The following is a 21,546-nucleotide window of genomic DNA, read 5'->3' on the forward strand; positions in this document are numbered from 1 at the left end:
CATTTACATGAATAATCCGAAGAAGGTGTTTACTATTAAGAAGTGGTCGAGTCATTCCCCCTTTCAAATTGAGAATGGAGATTCTTGAAATTTGCTATGAGGGGCATTTGGGAATAGGTAAAAATTACATCACTATGTCTGTGAGTAGTTTCTTCTTCCGGTTTATTCACAGTTCCGACTTATATCAGTTTAACGTGTGGTTGTTTTCATCAGCCTATTTAATGATTACCTCATACCATTACAGTTGTTTTAATTTGATATTACAGGGCTTTTAGCAAGGGTCACAGTGTATAATTTAATGCATCTTCAAAATGTATATGATCTTTATATGATCCTCTTAATGGAATTTTATGTTGGAGTATCTTTTATTATTTATTTGCTTTTTAGGCAATCCTGTGTTTATAGCTTTAAGTTTTGTTTTTATATAAAGGAGAAGATGTGTTGTGAATTGTGCTGCGGATGTCCCCTGTCCCCTGTCGGACACTACTTACTGTTCCCACTGGTCATTGTCAACAGCTGTGCATTCTGGAATGATGACAGATGACAGGAGATGGCTGACAGATGGCTGACATGAGAGGACACAGTGCACCCTTTCTCCACTTCTTCCCCCACAAGTGTGTTGGAAACGACATTAAAAGCGTTACTTCTACCTGCTTGTGTGTGGAATTTAAATAATGTAATCTGTGAAACAATTTACAGAAACAAATGTAATGTCCCAAAAACGAATTCCCTGAAAACGATTGAAGTGAGAGTGAACCATGACCGGACAGAAATGGACAATTATAAAAAAGATAAACAACCATATCAGAATATACATTACCTGCACATTTGTTGAAGTCACATGAAAAAGGTATCCAATTTAGTTAGAGACCCACCTGAAACTGCTTCCGAGGTAGGGTTGCTAGAGGTAGGGTTGGCCATTTGTTATCACGTCATGGAAAAACATGCTTACAAAAAATGTGTGGCAGAGATGGTGCAGAAAATGCAGTGTTAACATTGTAAATAATAAAATAGAAAGATTTGTTAAAAATGTATGGTTCACTTTGCAATACATGGAAGAAGCGAAGATACGGAAATTTGATAAGTAAACAAAGAAAAATTGAAAAAAACAATTAGAAAATTAGACACATTACCGTAAAAAGTAGGATGTTATTGGGGAAGAACCAATTAAAATGGAAAATGCCTATACCAAAGATCCGAGTGGTGGAATATGTATTTACAACACGTGGAAATGGAAAAGTGAAGAGTAGACTTGGTATTTCGAGAATGAAAATATATTATTTCAGGAATGAAAACATGTGCAGCAGGAGATATTTACAAAGTGTTGAAGAACACGTACATGGTGCTACGTATATGATACTAGGAGTGAACACCACAAGCGAATTCACTTGGCTATGCAGAGAGGAACTATAGCTAAGAGAAATAAGAGATATCTTCTCCAAGCATACCCAAGATCTCCAACATTCTACATGTTGCCAAAAAATCATAAGAATTTAAACAAACCTCCATTTAGACCCATAGTATGAACTCACGGGTCGCTTTATGAACCCATCAAAAAATATTTGGACAAATATCTACAGTTTCTTGTCCAACAGATATCAGTGTACATAAAAGATGCTACTTATCTGCTCAATAAAATTCAACGAATCAATCAAGAGACAGATTCTGAAATGTTGCTATGTACTATTGATGTTAAAGCCCTCTACACTTCAATCCAACATGATGTGGGTATTGAAGCAATGGAACATTTTGTTGCCAGAACAAATTGGGAAGAAGATTTTAAAAGTTTATTTACTAGAGCTGATGAATTTCACCTCATATCACAGCTTTTTTTGCTGGAACAATGATTACTTTCTGCAACTCAGGGGCAAATCCATGGGAAATTGTGCAGCTCCCAGCTATGCACATCTCTTTATGCACACATTTGAGATTGATCATATATTAACCAACAACATCTGGACTGAACACTTGATAACCTTCGTGAGATTCATAGATGACATCTAATTATTATGGAAGGGTTCAGAACAAGAACTAACCTTGGCAATAGAGAATTTGAACTCCATCAGTAAAGGTATCCAAATCACACACGAGCACTGTTCCCTCTAGGCCGCGCGCGCGCGCGCGCGCACCTTCTCTGACATCAGCGCGCACCACCTATCGTGGAGCGCGCACACCGGCCGTCGCAAGAGATTCGCGCCGCCCGCCGCTTTTAAAAAGCGAGCAGCGCGAACATGGCATGCAGCACATTTCCAGTGGTGGCGGCGGTTGGCGGCGGTGCAGGCGTGAGAACTTGCAGGTAAGGAGCGGGAAGCGGGAGGCGGCGGGCGGCAGGAGGCGGGAGGAACGAGGAACCGGTAGGAACGAGGAACCGGTGGTTATTGTGGGGGTTATGGTAGTGTGGGAGCGGGAGAAGTCGCTTGGCAGTTAATGGATAGTGCCAGTGTTTGACTCTTCTCCAGACGGCCGATAGATAGCCTTGACGCTCTCGCCCTTCAGCGCCTTACTATAGAGCCTGGGCGGGAGACGTGGGCGGGAAGAATCGTCCCCTCTTTCTCTCCCGCTCGTTATTGAAATATTTCAACCGGTGTGTAGGGTGTGATAATATTCTGTGAGCAGTCGTTTGGAGTGCTTTCAACGTAGTGCTCATATCGGGTGAGGAGCCTCTCTGCTCCTGGACGGATTTGTGGTTGCAGGACGTTTATTCATTATAACACTGCTGATTTCGATCTCTGATTTTAATGGAACGTTTGGTGAAACGCAAAGCACTATGAAATTAAAATGATCTTTGTACGTAAAGATAACGGAAATAGTCCCATTTTCCGAGTAACATATTCCTTAACAGTATTGTACATATCCAATTTTACAAATACAGAACACATGCTCAGACAAAATCTGAACACGATCAGCCCAACATTTTGCAAGAGACGAGCAATGTCTAAGCTTTTAAACAATTCTCAGCAGTTAGCAGTTAGCTGCACACACACTCAATCTTATCAAATGAAAATATCATAACGTTACAGACAGAGTAAGGTCACTTCACATTTCATTTCGGACTGGTGGTGATCACGAATTGGATTAGTGTAAGTGAATCGTGACCAGCTGAAATGTTTGGATATGAAAAAGGTTAGTTGCATGAAGATTATTCAGCGCGTTAAAAGTATTCTCCTGGGAGTTAACTGTCAGGTAGGCAACTTCAACGCTCCAAGAGATAAAAGGGCCAGTTCTGGACAAAATTATGGATAAAGAGACAGTGTTTTGAATGGAGCAGGGAGGAGTAGACCTTAGAGGGACTTGTTGGCAGTGCCATCAAAGGCAGAAACGGAAAGGGTAAATATGTATTCCTGGGTTCTAGCTCCTAACTGCTTGCTCAAACAGCATAGTTAGAGTGCAGTCTGCAGAAAGACTCTCAGCTCTGTTGGCAATTTGATGCAAGCCTACTGTGGGCAGGATTATGGTCTCGACTCTGCTTCTAGGCACTGAACATAAATTAAACTTTGACCTTCTAAACAGTTCACACCTGTCGACTCAAATTGTTACTAAATCGTACAGCGATTAAAGAAGCCATACGGTTGTATTGATAGTGGTTCAATGCAGTTCAACAAAAACAGAGATTACATACAAGGTTGGAAACTAAACAAGGGTACTTGACAAAAAGACAGTCATAATGCATGTGATTAGACAAAAGTGTAAAGCTGGAAACTTGGTACACAATAATGTCTTGTACATAAATGTTATAAAGGTAAACTGTAGCAGATCACGTCCTTGACATAACTTGCCCGGGTAAAGGTTTTTGGGTTTTTCAGTGAAGTGATGCCAGCCTTCAGATCAGGCCAAAAAGATTTAGGAAATCCTCGGTGAAACAACATGGCATTTAACTGCTTTATTTGCCCAGTGTCAATGTAGTGCAACTGACTAAAACGTTTTAACTTTTGTTTAGTATACAGTGAAATCTGCAGAAACCATCACACTTTCAGATCTCATCTTTCGGGGTCGCGCAAAGGGCGTATGGAAATGTACCACGTCAGGGACACAGAAATTTGTTTTGCCTTTCATTGTTGTACGTGGGGCTGTGTAGGCTGGATTGTTTTTAAGTCACATTGCAGAGAAGGACTGTAATCTGTATTGTGGTTGGTTTGTGTAAAAGCAGGACATGAAAAGCAAGTTAGAAAAAAATAGGCTTTTAATAGCATTCAAGGAGATTGCAGAGCCAAGCGTGCCCATCGCTTGCGGCATTATTTATAAAGTAAAAGCCTTCACGCGCACGGGAGCCATTCTGAAACCACTGACAGAAATCCATATGATTCTCTGATCAAGCTGTCCATTTTCACCCCATCTAGCAACAACACTTCTCACTCCCACTGCTCTACGTTTGAATAGCGTTGCTTAGCAACATAAGCCTTAATCCGCAAAAATATAGCCTATTTAAAGGTATGTGGGGGGAGGGCTGGGAGGAAACCGAGTGCCATACCATTTTTAAAGGTACTTTAACAAGTGATTCATGATTGGTGATACAGGGCATAAAGGCACAAAAAACGCGTGAGGCACAGGACAGAAAGGCACAAAAATTGAGTGGGGCAGAAGGGCGCCAAAAACGAGTTGGACACAGGACAGAAAGGCACAACAAGCATTGGAAATGCAATAGGTCTCGCATTAGAAAAGTTGGAGCTATTGGTCTTGTAAATGACAAATATTTTATTTATGTGTTGGTTTTTAAAATAGCTAAATGGATAGCTTTGTCATTTCCAATGCCAATAGCTATAACTTTCGCGAATGTGACACCTATAGCATTTGGAGTGCAACATGTTTTGTATGTACGTGACTTAGATGGCAGCTCTGGTCGTTAGGCCACATCTCTAGAGAGCACAAGCGTGCAGCAGGGGAGAGAAGCACAGAGTGCAGCAAGGAAGTTGTTATAGGGGAGAGTGGTGAGGGGAGAGTAACAAGACGGAGGGCATTGCTCTGGGGAGGGGGGGGGGAAATGTGACACGGCCGCAGCAGGGGGCGGAGCGGGGTGAAGCAGCAGGGGCCTTTGAAGTGAAGCTAAGCTTCACTTCAAAGGTGTGGGAGGAGTGCTGATGGTGATTTGATCATGTCAACCAGACACTCTGAACCTGCCTGTTGGCTATGGGGTAATAAAATTATCCTTCTTCAGTATATGCGCACAGAGGAAATAATTTTAAAGAAACTGTGAATGAATGACCACCATGTGCATAGGCTTGACATTCCAGGCAGTGTAGAATAAGTCAAAGTTAACTCTCTGTAAGGGACTGTAAAAGGAACCACTTCAAGAATGGTGACATGTTGCTTAAAATACCTAAACAACTCATGGCTCTTCGAGCTGCGAGTGAAGTGATCGATAGGGCGTAGTTATTCAAAAGAAACCCCTGGTTCTGGCTTTAAGAGTAAAACATAGACTTTGTTGGCATCAAGCCAACATGATGTACTCCAGTTCTGCTTCCAATCCTGCATGGTTCACCAGCTTTTCATCAGGCATTTTAACCTCCTCAGCTACTTATTGAGTCAACTTCCAGTAGGCAAAACTGAGATCTCTCTGCAGCAGGTCCATCATTCTTCAGTTATCTTGACATATTTATGGTTGCCTGAAAATTGCTTGAACGTAGTCAATCATATTTTTGGTGCGCCACTGCAGCAGCTTCAGGTGGGATCTTTTGATGGATTGTGTGCTTCTCAGCCATCCTGTGGGTTACCTTGTTCACCCACCCCAACCATTTGCAGTTTGTATTTTGTGCTACACCTTCTGTAATGCCGCTTTCCCCCTGGGATTCACATTTATAGACCAGTTTAAGATAATGGATGCTAATAATGGAACACATGGGCACACCCCTCTTTGTCCTAGGCTGAAATCCCAGGTAATTATTTGGTCATTTTTTGTCTTGGGCCTCTTGACCGGTCCCATGCACAGTTTGTAATTCTTCGGGCGTTTGCTGACTTACTTGTCTTCACTTGTAGGTTTCCAGTCTGTACGGTATTTGGATTACAGTGGTCAGGTGCGAGTACCACAAAGACAAGGTAATTCTGTTTACGTTCCTCGTTGGGTTGGGGGTTGCTGGGTAAATAGATTCACAATCTGCACCCTTTTTTCTTTTGCAGGTTCGTGAGACCGTACTACAAAGACAATTGCACAGGCAGACGTGAGTGCAGGCAGAAGAGGTAATTGTTGGGTTGGGTTAAACTGTGGTGCGTCTTGAACATTGTAGTACCATATATACTTACCGATGTTTTCTTCTGTTTCAGGTTTCACAGCAAGAACCCCATACATTTAAAGAGGCGCACGTGAGTGCAGGCAGAAGAGGTAATTGTTGGGTTGAGTTAAACTGTGGTGCGTCTTGAACATTGTAGTACCATATATACTTACCGATGTTTTCTTCTGTTTCAGGTTTCACAGCAAGAACCCCATACATTTAAAGAGACGCACGTGAGTGCAGGCAGAAGAGGTAATTGTTGGGTTGAGTTAAACTGTGGTGCGTCTTGAACATTGTAGTACCATATATACTTACCGATGTTTTCTTCTGTTTCAGGTTTCACAGCAAGAACCCCATACATTTAAAGAGGCGCACGTGAGTGCAGGCAGAAGAGGTAATTGTTGGGTTGAGTTAAACTGTGGTGCGTCTTGAACATTGTAGTACCATATATACTTACCGATGTTTTCTTCTGTTTCAGGTTTCACAGCAAGAACCCCATACATTTAAAGAGGCGCACGTGAGTGCAGGCAGAAGAGGTAATTGTTGGGTTGAGTTAAACTGTGGTGCGTCTTGAACATTGTAGTACCATATATACTTACCGATGTTTTCTTCTGTTTCAGGTTTCACAGCAAGAACCCCATACATTTAAAGAGGCGCACGTGAGTGCAGGCAGAAGAGGTAATTGTTGGGTTGAGTTAAACTGTGGTGCGTCTTGAACATTGTAGTACCATATATACTTACCGATGTTTTCTTCTGTTTCAGGTTTCACAGCAAGAACCCCATACATTTAAAGAGGCGCACGGGAGTGCAGGCAGAAGAGGTAATTGTTGGGTTGAGTTAAACTGTGGTGCATCTTGAACATTGTAGTACCATATATACTTACCGATGTTTTCTTCTGTTTCAGGTTTCACAGCAAGAACCCCATACATTTAAAGAGGCGCACGGGAGTGCAGGCAGAAGAGGTAATTGTTGGGTTGAGTTAAACTGTGGTGCATCTTGAACATTGTAGTATAACAGTTTGCATTCATGAGCTAGGCGTCAACGTAAGCCATGTTTCCTTATTTTGCAGGCTTTGTGGGACAGCAGGCTCAAACCGGCGGGTACGGAAATGTTCAAGCGCAAAGCTGTAACTTTGGGAGAGTGCAGTGCTTCACCACAAAGGAAGAAATGTTGCCTTGTATTCAAGGAAGAGTGGATGAAGGAAATTGTGGAGGCTGAGACACAGAAGTCACGAAGCAAGGTCCGCATGCAACTCGGGGAACTATTTCAATACAGTCCGGATGTGGGCTTGATTTGCAAAGCATGTGCCGAAGCCAAGATTGTTGGGGACTTTTCCACAGGGAAGAAATGGAGTGATGGCTGGAAACTGGACTACATGAAACGCCATCTACTTAGCAAAGTACACGAGTCTGCCATGGTGATATTGAGAAACAGAAGTGCTGCTGCGAGGTTTGGTTTTGGAGTACGGGCAATGCTGACAGAAACTGCCACAGACAAAGCAAATAGAATGGAAGTAGTTGAACGCCAAAGATCTATGCCTGAGGAGATAAAGATTCTCATCAACAACGTGTTGCTGGCAGTCAAGATGAACACTTCAATGCTATCTGTACAAGACATCCATGACCACTTAGCTTTGTATGTGAAGATACCAGACAGCTGGAGGAGCAAGAACTATGCCTTTGAGTTCCTTGAGGCCATCAATAGCGTGATACACTGTGAAGCTATGACAGAACTTCGGCAAGCTTTGTATCACACCTTGATAATTGATGAGAGCACAGATATTTCTGTTTCAAAAATGCTCATCCTGTATTTCAAGTTCCGCCCTGTAACATCAACTGAGCATAAAACGCAGTTTGGGGGCATAGTGAAGCTGACTAGCTGTAATGCTGAGGCTATCACTACTGCCGTGAAAGAATTCTACACTGCCAATGAACTGGACCTCATGAAAATGGTCATGTTCACATCTGATGGTGCATCTGTGATGCTGGGGAAGAATAATGGTGTTGCTACTCGCCTTAAACAATCCATTCCTCATCTAGTTGAGCAGCATTGTGTCGCCCATCGAGAAGATTTGGGAGTTGATGATGCCTGGAAGAGGGTTCCAATGATTAAAGAGATGGAGACATTATTGAGGACTGTCTACACTGTGTTCTCCAGATCTCCTGCAAGGAAGTCCAAGCTGGATGAAATTGCATCGGTCACTGAATGTGAAGTTGTCTCTTTTCGACCACTGAATGAAGTCCGGTGGCTTTCAAGGCATTTTGCTGTTGGTGCACTAATTCGTAATTACGAAACTGTTCTTAAGTACTTTGAGCATGAGAAAGTTGAGGAGAATGATCCAATTGCTAAATATTGTTATAAAAAGCTATCGGACTCCAACTACCATATTTCCCTTGCAGTACTTAATGACATTCTGGGTGAATTTGCATCTTTGTGCAAACTATTCCAAAAAAGTTCTTTAACTACTGTTGAAGCCGTACAGTATGCAAGAGCAAAGATTGGCCAAATTAAGCAACAGTATTTGGGGGACACTGTCTTTTGGAGCAGCAATGTAAGAGAGCTGATGGTTTTGTACAAGGATAGGCAAGAGTTTGACAGTGGGCCTATTTTGTCTTTTGTTTCCCTTCTTTGTGAGCACATGCAAAAAAGGTTCCCTGAAGGTGAGCTAAAAGAATGGGCAAGTTTTGAGATCCAGGCAATAGCCACACAATCTCATTTTGATTTTGGGACTGAGAATATTGAAAGACTTGTTGAAAAGTATAAAAATGTCTTGGCCCTGGGTGATTGTGAAGCACCAGAAGATGTTGTTCGACAGTACAGAGACTATAAATATGTGGTGGCAGAACATGTTAAGGGTGGGTTATTTACCACCTTTCAAGACATGGTGGCTTTCACTCTACGCAATGCTGCTCAGTTTAGTGTCGTGTCTCAGCTTGTTGATGTCTGCGCAACATTTCAAGCATCTAGTGCAGACTGTGAACGAGGATTCAGCCTCATGAATACTATCAAGAGCAAATTGAGGAATAGACTAGAGCAGAAGCATTTGGACATGCTGATGAGGACAAAGGCCTACCTCCTGAACGGGAAAGTTGACCTAGACAGAGTTTATCAGCACTGGAAAAATGGCAAGGATCGCCGTGAGAAGCAACCCTGTCACCCATCTAGTGACGCCACTTGACTTGTCTGAACAGCCCTCTACCTTCTTGTGTATATGTGATATTGTACAGGCTCGCAGCATTTCCCCACCCAATGAACTGTGCTCCAGTTAAGAATATTTATTAAAATCTAATGATGGTACCACCCTTGAAGTCTTGTGCTTTTGTAAACTTGAAGTGTACTTGCCAGTGTAACCAGTTCATGTCATGGCGTGCTTATCCAATATTGCAAACTGCCCTTAAGACCCTTATTGTGGCGCTGTATGTGTGAAAACGCACTTTTCGCTTTTTAAAGAGAATTTTTGGAGTGCCATTTGGCGCCGCAGACGCGCGCGGTTTGGTTCCTGGCGCACATAGCCATGGTTGCAGCGCACAGAGACCCTCCACTGCCGCACACAGAGGAAAAAAATTAGAGGGAACATTGCACACGAGTACCATCAACTTCTTGGATGTCAACATAACAAGGAACGATAATAGATTAGAAACAAAAATGTACAGGAAACCAATAGACCGCAATACCTTACTGCACTTCAATAGTTTCCACCATCCATCATTGAAACACCATTTACCCTTCTCACAGTTATTGTGCGTTAAAAGGATATTATCAGATCCGGATAAACTACTTGGCAACATTCAAGCTATGCTGGAAAGATTTGAGGACAGAAAATATCCACTTAACATAATAAAGGAAACAGAAAAGCGCATGGCACACATGTGCCGTGAACAGCTCTTAACATTTGCAACCAAATCCAATAAAGGAGATCGTATGGTCATGGTATTCAAATTATCCACCTCCAGCACAACGTTTAAGAAACTGATTTTGAAATACTGGCCTACGTTACGTGCCAAAACAGATTTCAAAGGCATATGCAATCATCATCCTTTTTTTGCTTATGAGAGAAGTAAAAATATAAATGAAATTATATCTACCTCAAAATCAAAGATAGAAGAAAAACAACATGAGGGAACAACTTCATGTCACAATTGCAACAATTGTAATAATGTGATTATAGGAAATTCCCTTACACATCCGTGAAGAGGCCACACCATCAAACTACACACCACAGCAACATGATACAGTATAAAATATTAAAGAAAGGATAAATGAACATAAAAGTAATTTACGCACATTCAATCAAAAATCTTGTGTAGATATGCACTTTCAGACGCACAACCATAATGTGAACCAATTGCTGCTTCTTGGTTTTGAAATCCATAACCCCTGAGGGGGCACGAACATTACCAAGTCTCTCTTGCAAAAGGAAATGTATTGGATTAAATTACTGGATACTCTGTATCCAAATGGACTCAATGTCCGAATGGAATACAGTTGTTTTTTGTAAGCAGACTCTTTTTTTTTCCTTTTTTGTCATTATCGTAAATTTTGAGTTATAATTATGACTTTATGGGGACGAATCAAAATGAACATATATTTACACAGTTTATAATTTTGTGGATGTTTACTTTTGATATCTGCATTCCATGCCTTGGCCCTTCTACCTTTCTTAGCCTTCTTCATACTTTTTCTACAGTTGCACTTATATTCTTACACAGACCATTTTGGCAGTACTCATTCTATCTTCCACACCACTCACTTCGTGGGGTTTGTCAGTCAATTTCTTTGTTATTTTGTTATTGTGTTTTACATATTTGAAATTTTCCTTCTGTTCACTACTTTGTGACTAGGTTAATTACAGACTTTGCCTATAGGGTTCCACACTATCTATTTTCACTATAAGATGGCGTCGCAATCACTTTTTGAGACACATCGGTCACCTGACTGAGTCCGCTTTCACTCTCAAAGTTGCATGTTGTGTCTCAACAGAGATGTCTTAAACACTGGGGTCCGCAAAGCCAGTTGATTCTGACACGGAAACGTCAGTAATATTTTGCCAACTATCTGCAAGGTGAGCTTTACTTAACCCTGCACAGTCACTCTTTGCATGTTTCACCACAAAGCTCTAGCAATAACTCACATCATTCAGCATATCGTATTCACTGCTTGGAATTTCAAAGCCCACTGCCAGCACATACTCGCGTAATACAGCATGTCACATTTACTACCCGGTGCCAGCATGGATATCTAGTTACTGTCTAGTATGTCTTATACCATTTTCAATGATCAGTGTTTTGAAATGCAGCATAGTCACATTCACTGTACATGAATATTAACTGCTTGTCTTTGTGTAATAGAGAGTACGGTATTTCACATCACGGTGACATAGCTGTTAAAGAGGGTACACAGACAAAATATTGATTTTTAAATATCGATATACAAAAATATCGAAGTTTAAATATCGATGGGACAAAATATCGAAGGTAAGTAATATCGACAGTCTTAATATCGATATTGGTATGATATCAGTAATATCGAAGTTGTAAATATCGATGTCAATAATATCGAAATTAATAACTTCGATGTTACTAATATCAATTTTTAAATAAATTTAGTGTATATTATATTGTATTTATTATGTTTTATTATTTATTTTTAATGTAATTTAATTAAATATTGTCTTTTACTACTGTAGCGGGTTGTGGGTTTATAGGGGAATAGGGTGGGAAGTAATTTAATTATGTTAAATTAATTATTAATTAGTGGGAATGATTAATTAATTAATTGAGAAATAATTTTTAATTATTTTTAATTAATTGAATAATTGATAAATATGTTCTGTAGCGGGTTATGGGTTTATAGGGGAATAGGGTGGGAAGTAATTTAATAATAATTAATTAATTGATGTATGTTTGTACATATTTTAATTAATAATTGTAGGAGAGTAGGGTCTGCTATCCTATGGTCACCCCAAATTTTTGCTTTTTGCTTCACTGGTTTCTGACTTAAGGTGGCTGTGGGCCTGCTAATCAGACCCACAGCCTGCTGTTCTCTCTCTAAATTACTGCCAATGCACTCTAGGTGCATTACGAATTGGAACTGGTTCACCTTATGAGCCCCTGTATTAGTGCACCCTAGGTGCCCAGGGCATAGGTGTATCCAAGGCCTACCAGGGGCTGCAGCATGTATTATGCCACCCCTGGCCTGGCCTCCATATTTGACACAACTGGCTGATCACTCAGCTGGGGTAAGTCGGTGTAACCACCTCTTACTTAGGTACAGTATGTCTGTGCCTAACCCTAAACTGGACACATATGTTCCTATCAGTCACTCCTATGGAAGGCCTCATCAATCCTGGAGGCAGAGTGCTTGGAAATATGTGAGATGGTGCTCTAGCATGAGCTGAGCCCGTCTGCAGCTGTCGGGAAACACTCCCTAAGCTGTTCCGGGATATTGCCATACCATATACTCTTAAGTGCATTATAATCCTCGCGGTTAAATGCTATCTTTGGTTTGGCTTTATCAAAACATGTCGAGTAAGGTGTCATACGAATTGGAATACTATCCCCTCGCCAATTCTGGCGACGGGGATAGCATTCCACCCTTCTAGAGGGACACGACATGTGTGTAGCCTTAACCCCGGTTAAAGTTAAACAGAGCCTCAGCATCACAAAATGGACGCTGCCACCACAGACACAAGTCTGGCCTCCTGCTGCTGACCGAAACTCGGCAGATGGTGGCCTGGACAAAGGGTTTCCTGCCTTGGGAGGTGCGAGCACCACCCCAGACAGGATTTTGTGTATTGGGTAGGACAGGGCTGAATAGAATCAGACATGCCCGGGGCACAAAAGGTGTCCCCGTGCATAGGCCAGTCCAAACCGGTCCTGGGACTTTCCAGACCCAGGCTTGGCGCGGAACTGGACAAAGGAAAGGGGGTGTAACCGCCCCCCTCCCTGGTTCCTCCCAGAGGAGGGACCTAGTAGGTGATCCACCCCTCAGATTGGGAATAAGAGCGGGAGCAGTGCCATTGCACAGCAGATCATCCTGAATCAACTTTACACGAAGAAGAAGACTGGACTTCGACATTCTGCTGCACAGAAGACTGAAGAGAATCTCCCTTGTGGCCTAGGAGTGGCCACCCTGTGAACACAGGTACCAACCAGCAACTCGACGTCTGCTTTGCCGCCGCCTCCCGCCGGAGACCGAGCCCAGAGCCCGACAAGACCCAGACTCCCAGACCTCTCAGAGCCCGATCCACAGTCCCTGCCAAGAAGGGACCCGTGGAGGCACCGAGCGACGTGGGACCGGACCTCTTGGAAGACACTCGAAAAGCTGACTGCGCAGCTTCTGAGGCATCCTCGACGTTGTGCTTTGGGGACTGAGAACCCCCACCACCGAGCAGCCCTTGCACTGAAGATCAGCCCCCCAGCATCTCCACGATCTGCGTGGGGCCCTTTTGCATTGTGCCACTCGACGCGCCATCCCGGCCACTAGCCACGTGGTCAGCGGCCATATTGGCGACGAACCCGAAGATTTACACAGCAGGTCTGGTTGCTCCAGACCTACCCAAGCTCCTGTGAAAAGGAGCACCCGCTCTGACCTTGCTGGTCTGAGTGAACAGCATCTTTCAACTTCTGCGTGGCTTGCATTTGCCAAGGCCTGTTTGCTCCGATCAGGTCGCCGACACCGCCAACAGCGAGAAGCCTACGTGGGACAGCTCGTGACCGACTCCTGGACGTCCTCGACCCCGGGTATCCACGTGGCTGCAGAAAGAAGCTACCTGACAACGCCTGTTTGCACCCGACATCGCCTGGTTCCAATCTGGTTCCACGGTAGTCACTGGCTAGTGACTTTGAACATTGTCCCCTCTGCTTTCAGGTCTTCACATCTTCAGATCCACCCTTGGATCCACCGGAACTCTTCACATCGAGCCGCCTGCAGCATCTTCAGCTCCAAGCACCATCGACCAGCGTGACGAAACCCGACACTACTTCGACCCTGTGCACCCGCTTCCTGTGGGTGAGGTAACTCAGCTCCGCCGGTGCTCCTGCACTGGTACACATCTCAAGGGCCTGTGTCTAAAGTTTTAACTCCGTAGGTCACTCGGAAGGTTCCTAACTTTCTAACTTTGTACTTTTTACGCACCATAGACTTTGCATTGGAAAGTGCGTGCACTTTGAACACTGCACCCGAGTCCCGTGGGCCTCTTAGTCACTGCTAGTCTCGAATAGCTCCAGCGATTCCCAAGGCCCTAGGCCTCTTCACTTTCCTCCTGGTATCTCTTATACCACTTTCTTAGTATATGGTTTAGGTGGCCCCTAGGGCTCATCCATATTGTGCAACTTTTGTGTATTTTAAACTGTCTTGTGATTTAACGCTTGTGCTTCTGTGCTCATAAAGAGTCCAGGGGATTTTATAGTTAATAAATCAATATATATTTTCAATATATATCTGTGTGGTGTCCCTTTCATTTGGTATTCAAGGGGGTTGTGTATGGTATAACAGCTGGCTTCACATGCCTTTCAGAGTTTAGCCTAAGACTGCTTTGTCCACGTTACCACTAGGATAACTGGTCTACAAGGTTGAATTACAACCATCATCATAAGGGTTGCTTGGCATGGTACAAAGTGATCACTAAGAATTAGTGAGCATTATATACCAGGCCAACTTCTCACATTGGTGAGCAGCGGATTGGGATCTGAGCTTGCTGTTGTTTTACCATTACAATCTTTGAGATTATCATTTGAAAGATCATACAGGTACCTGCTAGGTACATATAAAACAAGACTAGTATACTTAAGTTCTACTGAACTTAGTTGTTGTAGAGCAAAGGGAGTAGCACACCCTAGCTACAACTACTAGATAGGTTTAGTAGGTAAACACCAGTGTAGGTAGATTGCAACACATCCACCACACTAGAGCAATGTCTGGAACAGAAGGGTCCAGTGGACTGACTCCTGTTGAGAGTGACCCTCCAAGGGCACCATCCAAATTTGCTATTTTTTCCTTTAAGGAATTAAGACAGCTTTGTGTCTTAAGGGGTCTGAAGACAGGGCCTTCCCCTACTACAGACCACCTAAGATAGCTCTTAGACCAGTCTGAGACTCTAAAGCCCTCTAAGGCAAACCCCACAGGGGATGCTGAAGGAGGCCATCCTTCAGAGGATGACACTGTAGACCCCCCTGCCCCTATCATCCTGGTAGATGAGGAAGCCTCCACCACTGGAGCTCCTCATGTAGATGTAGAGGAAGAGGAGGAAGAGGAGGAGGTGGAAAGCAGTGAGTCAGATGATGACAGAGATAGTCAGGTGCTGGTCAGTAGACTGAACCAGGCTAACTTAAGCCAACTTGGGAATGAATCTGGTAACAACCCATTCAGACCCCCAGGTGGACTTAACCAGGGGCATAGGAGGAGGAGGAATCACTCAGGTGAATCCAATACCTCCCATGTCTCTAGAGGCTCTCATGGTCACTCCAGAAAGGAGATGACTAGCCCTCAGAGAAGGGAACATGAGGCCAAGATGAGAGAGGCTGAGCTTAGGATCCAGAGGCAAGAGTTAGAAGTTGCCCTGGCTAAGGAGAAACTTGCTAGAGCAAGACAGCCTAGAGAGAGTGGGGTAATAGAACCCACTGGTGGCAGCAATATCCACAAGGATAAAGACAGGTCTTTTGATAACAGAAACCTGAGTAAGACTGTGCCCCCCTACAAAGCTGGGGATGATATCCATAAATGGATTACTGCAATGGAGAGAGCCTGCAGAGTACAGCAGATCCCTCAGGAGCAGTGGGCAGCAATCTTGTGGCTCTCCTTTGAAGGTAGAGGCCGAGACAGACTCCTCACAGTTAGTGATGGGGATTCTAGAAACTACCTGGTCCTGAAGAGTGCTCTGATTGATGGGTTAGGCTTAACCACTGAACAGTACAGGTTAATGTTCAGAGATACCCAGAAGACACAGACTCAGGACTGGTCTGAATTTGTTGAGTGTGCCACTAAGGCTCTGGAGGGATGGTTGCTGGGAAGCAAGGTTACAGACTATGAAGGATTGTATAATTTGCTGATGAGAGAACAAATTTTAAATAATTGTCAGAACCAGCAGTTGCATCAACATTTGGTTGACTCAGATTTGACCTCTCCCCAAGAATTGGGAAAGAGGGCAGATAAATGGGTAAGAACCAGAGTTAAGCAAAAGAACCAGAACCAGAACCAGGGTGGTGACCAGAAGAAAACAGACCAGAAGGGTGGGGAGCAGAAAGCTAAAGACCAGAAGTCTTCAACAGGGCCCCAAACTGAGACAGAGGGTGGGTCCCAAACTTCCAAGAAGAAGAAGAAAGAAGGTCAGAAGAAACCCTGGTGTAAAACTTGTAAGAACACCTCTCACTGGACAAGTGAGTGTAAAAAGGGTGGAGCCCCCAGCACTGCAGCCCCTAAGGCACCTGCACCCACTAGTACAGTTAGCAGTGCTGGTCCTCAAGCCAAGGGATTAGTGGGTATCACTTTGGGAACTGAAGGAGATTCTGACCTAGTCAGAACCCTTACACAGGCTGTTCTGGTTTGTGAAGGGGACATAGAATTGACCCCTGACATAAGTCCCAGTAACCTGGGCAAATACAGACAGACACCTTTGATCAACAACAAAGTGGCTCAAGCTTACAGGGACACATGTGCCAGTGTCACTATGGTGACACCTAACTTTGTGGACCCTGGACAATACATGCCAGGCGATGATTACCTGGTGACCAATGCCAGCAATGTCACTACTACACATAGTGTGGCACTTGTTAACTTTTCCTGGGGAGGGGTAACTGGCCTAAAGAAAGTTGTGGTTAGTGCTGATCTCCCAGTAGAATGTTTGTTGGGCAATGACCTGGAGAACTCTCTATGGTCAGAAGTTGAGTACAGGACTCATGCAGAGATGTTAGGGATATCATCACATGTCCTTGCTGTGACCAGGTCACAGGCCAAAAAGTGCCTCTCTGAACCTCAGGTCTTGGATCCTGGAACAATGGACCAAGTACCTCCCAAGAAGAAGAACAGGAGGGTTAAGGCTGCGCCTTCCCAACTGCCTACAAGTGAGGATCAGGCTTCACAGGAAACTGATCTTGAGACCCCTGAAGGAACTGTCTCTGAAGAACTTGAACCTGATCAGGTTGAGTTTCTGGGGACAGGGGGACCTTCTAGGGCAGACTTGGGGCAGGCTCAGTTAACCTGTCCTTCTCTTGAACCCCTCAGACAGCAGGCTGCTGCTGAGGCTGCTGGGAATGCTCAAGGTGCCCATAAAGTATATTGGGACGATGGACTCCTTTATTCAGAGGCTAGAGACCCCAAGCCCGGTGCTACCAGGAGGTTGGTTATACCTCTGCAATTTAGGGGCTTCCTACTCACCTTGGCCCATGATATTCCTTTAGCAGGACACCTAGGCCAGAACAAGACCTGGGACAGGCTTGTCCCTCACTTTCACTGGCCTCACATGTCTGAAGACACCAAGGAGTTTTGTCGCTCCTGTGAAACCTGCCAAGCCAGTGGTAAAGCAGGTGGAACAACAAAGGCCCCCCTAATACCACTACCTGTGGTGGGGGTTCCCTTTGAAAGAGTGGGGATTGATATTGTTGGTCCAATGGATCCCCCTACAGCATCTGGGCACAGATTCATACTGGTGGTAGTGGATCATGCCACCAGGTACCCAGAGGCAATTCCACTTAGGACCACAACAGCCCCTGTTGTGGCCAGGGCCTTACTTGGAGTTTTCTCCAGAGTGGGGTTTCCTAAGGAGGTAATATCAGATAGAGGTGCCAACTTCATGTCTGGATATTTGACAGCTATGTGGAAGGAATGTGGTGTCAACTACAAGTTCACCACTCCTTATCACCCACAATGCAATGGGCTTGTTGAGAGATTTAACAAGACCCTAAAGGGCATGATTAAAGGATTACCTGAAAAGCTCAGGCGAAGATGGGACATCCTTCTGCCCTGCCTTTTGTTCGCTTACAGAGAGGTCCCACAAAAGGGGGTTGGCTTCAGCCCCTTTGAATTGTTGTTTGGGCACCCTGTAAGAGGACCCCTATGTCTAGTGAAGGAAGGATGGGAGTTACCTCTCAAAAAGCCTAAGCAAGACATAGTGGACTATGTACTTGGTCTCCGCTCCAGGATGGCAGAGTACATGGAAAAGGCATCTAAAAACCTTGAGGCTAGCCAAGAATTACAAAAAGCTTGGCATGACCAAAAGGCTGTCCTTGTTGAGTTCCAGCCTGGACAGAAAGTATGGGTGTTGGAGCCAGTGGCCCCAGCAGCACTCCAAGACAAATGGTCTGGACCCCATACAATTCTGGAGAAGAAGGGAGAGGTTACCTACTTGGTGGACCTAGGAACTCCCAGGAGCCCCCACAGGGTGCTCCATGTGAACAGATTGAAGGCATATGTCAGCAGGGCAGACATGGGCTTGCTCATGGCTACAGATGAGGGACAGGAGGAAGAGAGTGACCCTCTCCCAGACCTGCTCACTCAGAACCCTGAGGATGGGTCAGTTGATGGTGTGGCCTTAGGTGGCAGCCTCACTGAACATCAGCAACATGACTGCAGACAAGTTCTACAGGCATACAGGCATATGTTCTCATTGACACCCAGTCAGACTAACTGGTGTACACATGTGGTGGACACTGGTGACAGTCTTCCTGTAAAGAGCAAAATTTACAGGCAACCTGACCACGTCAGGGACTGTATAAAGACTGAGGTGCAAAAGATGCTGGAATTAGGTGTCATTGAGCCTTCAGAGAGCCCCTGGGCTAGCCCAGTGGTTCTGGTCCCCAAACCTCACACCAAAGATGGCAAGAGAGAGATGAGGTTCTGTGTGGATTACAGAGGACTCAATGCTGTCACCAGGACAGATGCACACCCTATTCCAAGGGCAGATGAGCTCATTGACAAGTTGGCTTCTGCCAAATATTTGAGCACATTTGACTTGACAGCTGGCTACTGGCAAATCAGGTTAGCTGAGGAGTCTAAAGCCAAGACAGCATTTTCTACCCCTAGTGGGCATTATCAGTTTGTGGTAATGCCCTTTGGTTTGAAAAATGCACCTGCCACCTTCCAAAGGTTGGTGAATCAAGTCCTCACTGGGTTGGATGACTTTTGTGCAGCTTATCTGGACGATATTGCTGTCTTTAGCTCCACCTGGGAGGATCACCTGGTCCACCTGAAGGAAGTGCTTGAGGCTCTGCAGAAGGCAGGCCTCACTATCAAGGCAACCAAGTGCCAGATAGGGCAGAGCAAGGTTGTATACCTGGGCCACCTTGTAGGTGGAGGCCAAGTTCAACCACTGGAGAGTAAGATCCAGACCATCAAGGACTGGTCCCCTCCAACTACCCAGACTCAGGTCAGAGCTTTCTTGGGCCTGACTGGGTACTACAGGAAGTTTGTTAAGAACTATGGGTCCATTGTGACTCCTCTTAATGATCTGACATCTAAGAAGATGCCCAAAAAGGTTCAGTGGACAGAAATCTGTCAAAAGGCATTTGATGACCTGAAGAAGGCCATGTGCTCTGCACCTATCCTGAAGAGTCCTGACTACTCAAGAGAGTTCATTGTCCAAACAGATGCTTCTGAGTTGGGAGTGGGAGCAGTGCTTTCACAGCTTAATGTAGATGGCCAGGACCAGCCCATTGCTTTCATTAGCAGAAGGCTGACCCCCAGAGAGAAACGTTGGTCAGCTATAGAGAGGGAGGCCTTTGCTGTGGTGTGGGCCCTGAAGAAGTTGAGGCCATACTTGTTTGGTACTCACTTCAAGATTCAGACCGACCATAAGCCCCTCCTATGGCTTAATCAGATGAAGGGTGAAAACCCCAAACTACTCAGGTGCTCCATTTCCCTACAGGGGATGGACTTTACAGTGGAGCACCGCCCAGGGACTGACCATGGCAACGCAGATGGTCTCTCCAGGTACTTCCACTTAGAACATGAAGACACAACTGGTCAAAGTTAGTCTAATGTCCCTGCGTTTGGGGGGGGGGTTATGTAGGAGAGTAGGGTCTGCTATCCTATGGTCACCCAAAATTTTTGCTTTTTGCTTCACTGGTTTCTGACTTAAGGTGGCTGTGGGCCTGCTAATCAGACCCACAGCCTGCTGTTCTCTCTCTAAATTACTGCCAATGCACTCTAGGTGCATTACGAATTGGAACTGGTTCACCTTATGAGCCCCTGTATTAGTGCACCCTAGGTGCCCAGGGCATAGGTGTATCCAAGGCCTACCAGGGGCTGCAGCATGTATTATGCCACCCCTGGCCTGGCCTCCATATTTGACACAACTGGCTGATCACTCAGCTGGGGTAAGTCGGTGTAACCACCTCTTACTTAGGTACAGTATGTCTGTGCCTAACCCTGAACTGGACACATATGTTCCTATCAGTCACTCCTATGGAAGGCCTCATCAATCCTGGAGGCAGAGTGCTTGGAAATATGTGAGATGGTGCTCTAGCATGAGCTGAGCCCGTCTGCAGCTGTCGGGAACCACTCCCTAAGCTGTTCCGGGATATTGCCATACCATATACTCTTAAGTGCATTATAATCCTCGCGGTTAAATGCTATCTTTGGTTTGGCTTTATCAAAACATGTCGAGTAAGGTGTCATACGAATTGGAATACTATCCCCTCGCCAATTCTGGCGACGGGGATAGCATTCCACCCTTCTAGAGGGACACGACATGTGTGTAGCCTTAACCCCGGTTAAAGTTAAACAGAGCCTCAGCATCACAAAATGGACGCTGCCACCACAGACACAAGTCTGGCCTCCTGCTGCTGACCGAAACTCGGCAGATGGTGGCCTGGACAAAGGGTTTCCTGCCTTGGGAGGTGCGAGCACCACCCCAGACAGGATTTTGTGTATTGGGTAGGACAGGGCTGAATAGAATCAGACATGCCCGGGGCACACAAGGTGTCCCCGTGCATAGGCCAGTCCAAACCGGTCCTGGGACTTTCCAGACCCAGGCTTGGCGCGGAACTGGACAAAGGAAAGGGGGTGTAACCGCCCCCCTTCCTGGTTCCTCCCAGAGGAGGGACCTAGTAGGTGATCCACCCCTCAGCATTGAGATGTCTGTATTGCTGCCTTCCCACCCGGACTGGTTGCTTTTTCCCCCGTTCCTACAAATCTTCAGATTCATTCTGCTCACCGAGCGCTATTCCAATGTCTGTCATGCGCTCCTTTTAAATCGCCAATTATTCTTACGCTGAGATGTCTGTTTGCCGCCTTCCCACCCGGACTGGCTGCTTTTCCTTCTTTCGTAAAAACCTTCAGATTAATCTGTTAATCTGTTCACTGAGCGCTATTCCATTTTCCTCCATGCGCTCCTGATTAAATTATTTTT

At 44.9% G+C, this 21,546-nt stretch overlaps 1 protein-coding gene across 1 annotated transcript; it reads left to right on the forward strand.

Moving 5' to 3' along the window:
- The first annotated feature begins 7,311 nt into the window (after window positions 1-7,311).
- Window positions 7,312-9,381, forward strand: LOC147725920 (zinc finger protein 862-like). Its single transcript, XM_086960048.1, has one exon. It carries the CDS (start codon window positions 7,312-7,314, stop codon window positions 9,379-9,381), a length of 2,070 nt encoding a protein of 689 aa, XP_086816174.1.
- Window positions 9,382-21,546: the final 12,165 nt, after the last annotated feature.

The sequence above is a fragment of the Lissotriton vulgaris genome, chromosome 3_1, assembly GCF_964263255.1.
Source record: "Lissotriton vulgaris chromosome 3_1, aLisVul1.2, whole genome shotgun sequence".
NCBI classification, from domain to species: domain Eukaryota; kingdom Metazoa; phylum Chordata; class Amphibia; order Caudata; family Salamandridae; genus Lissotriton; species Lissotriton vulgaris.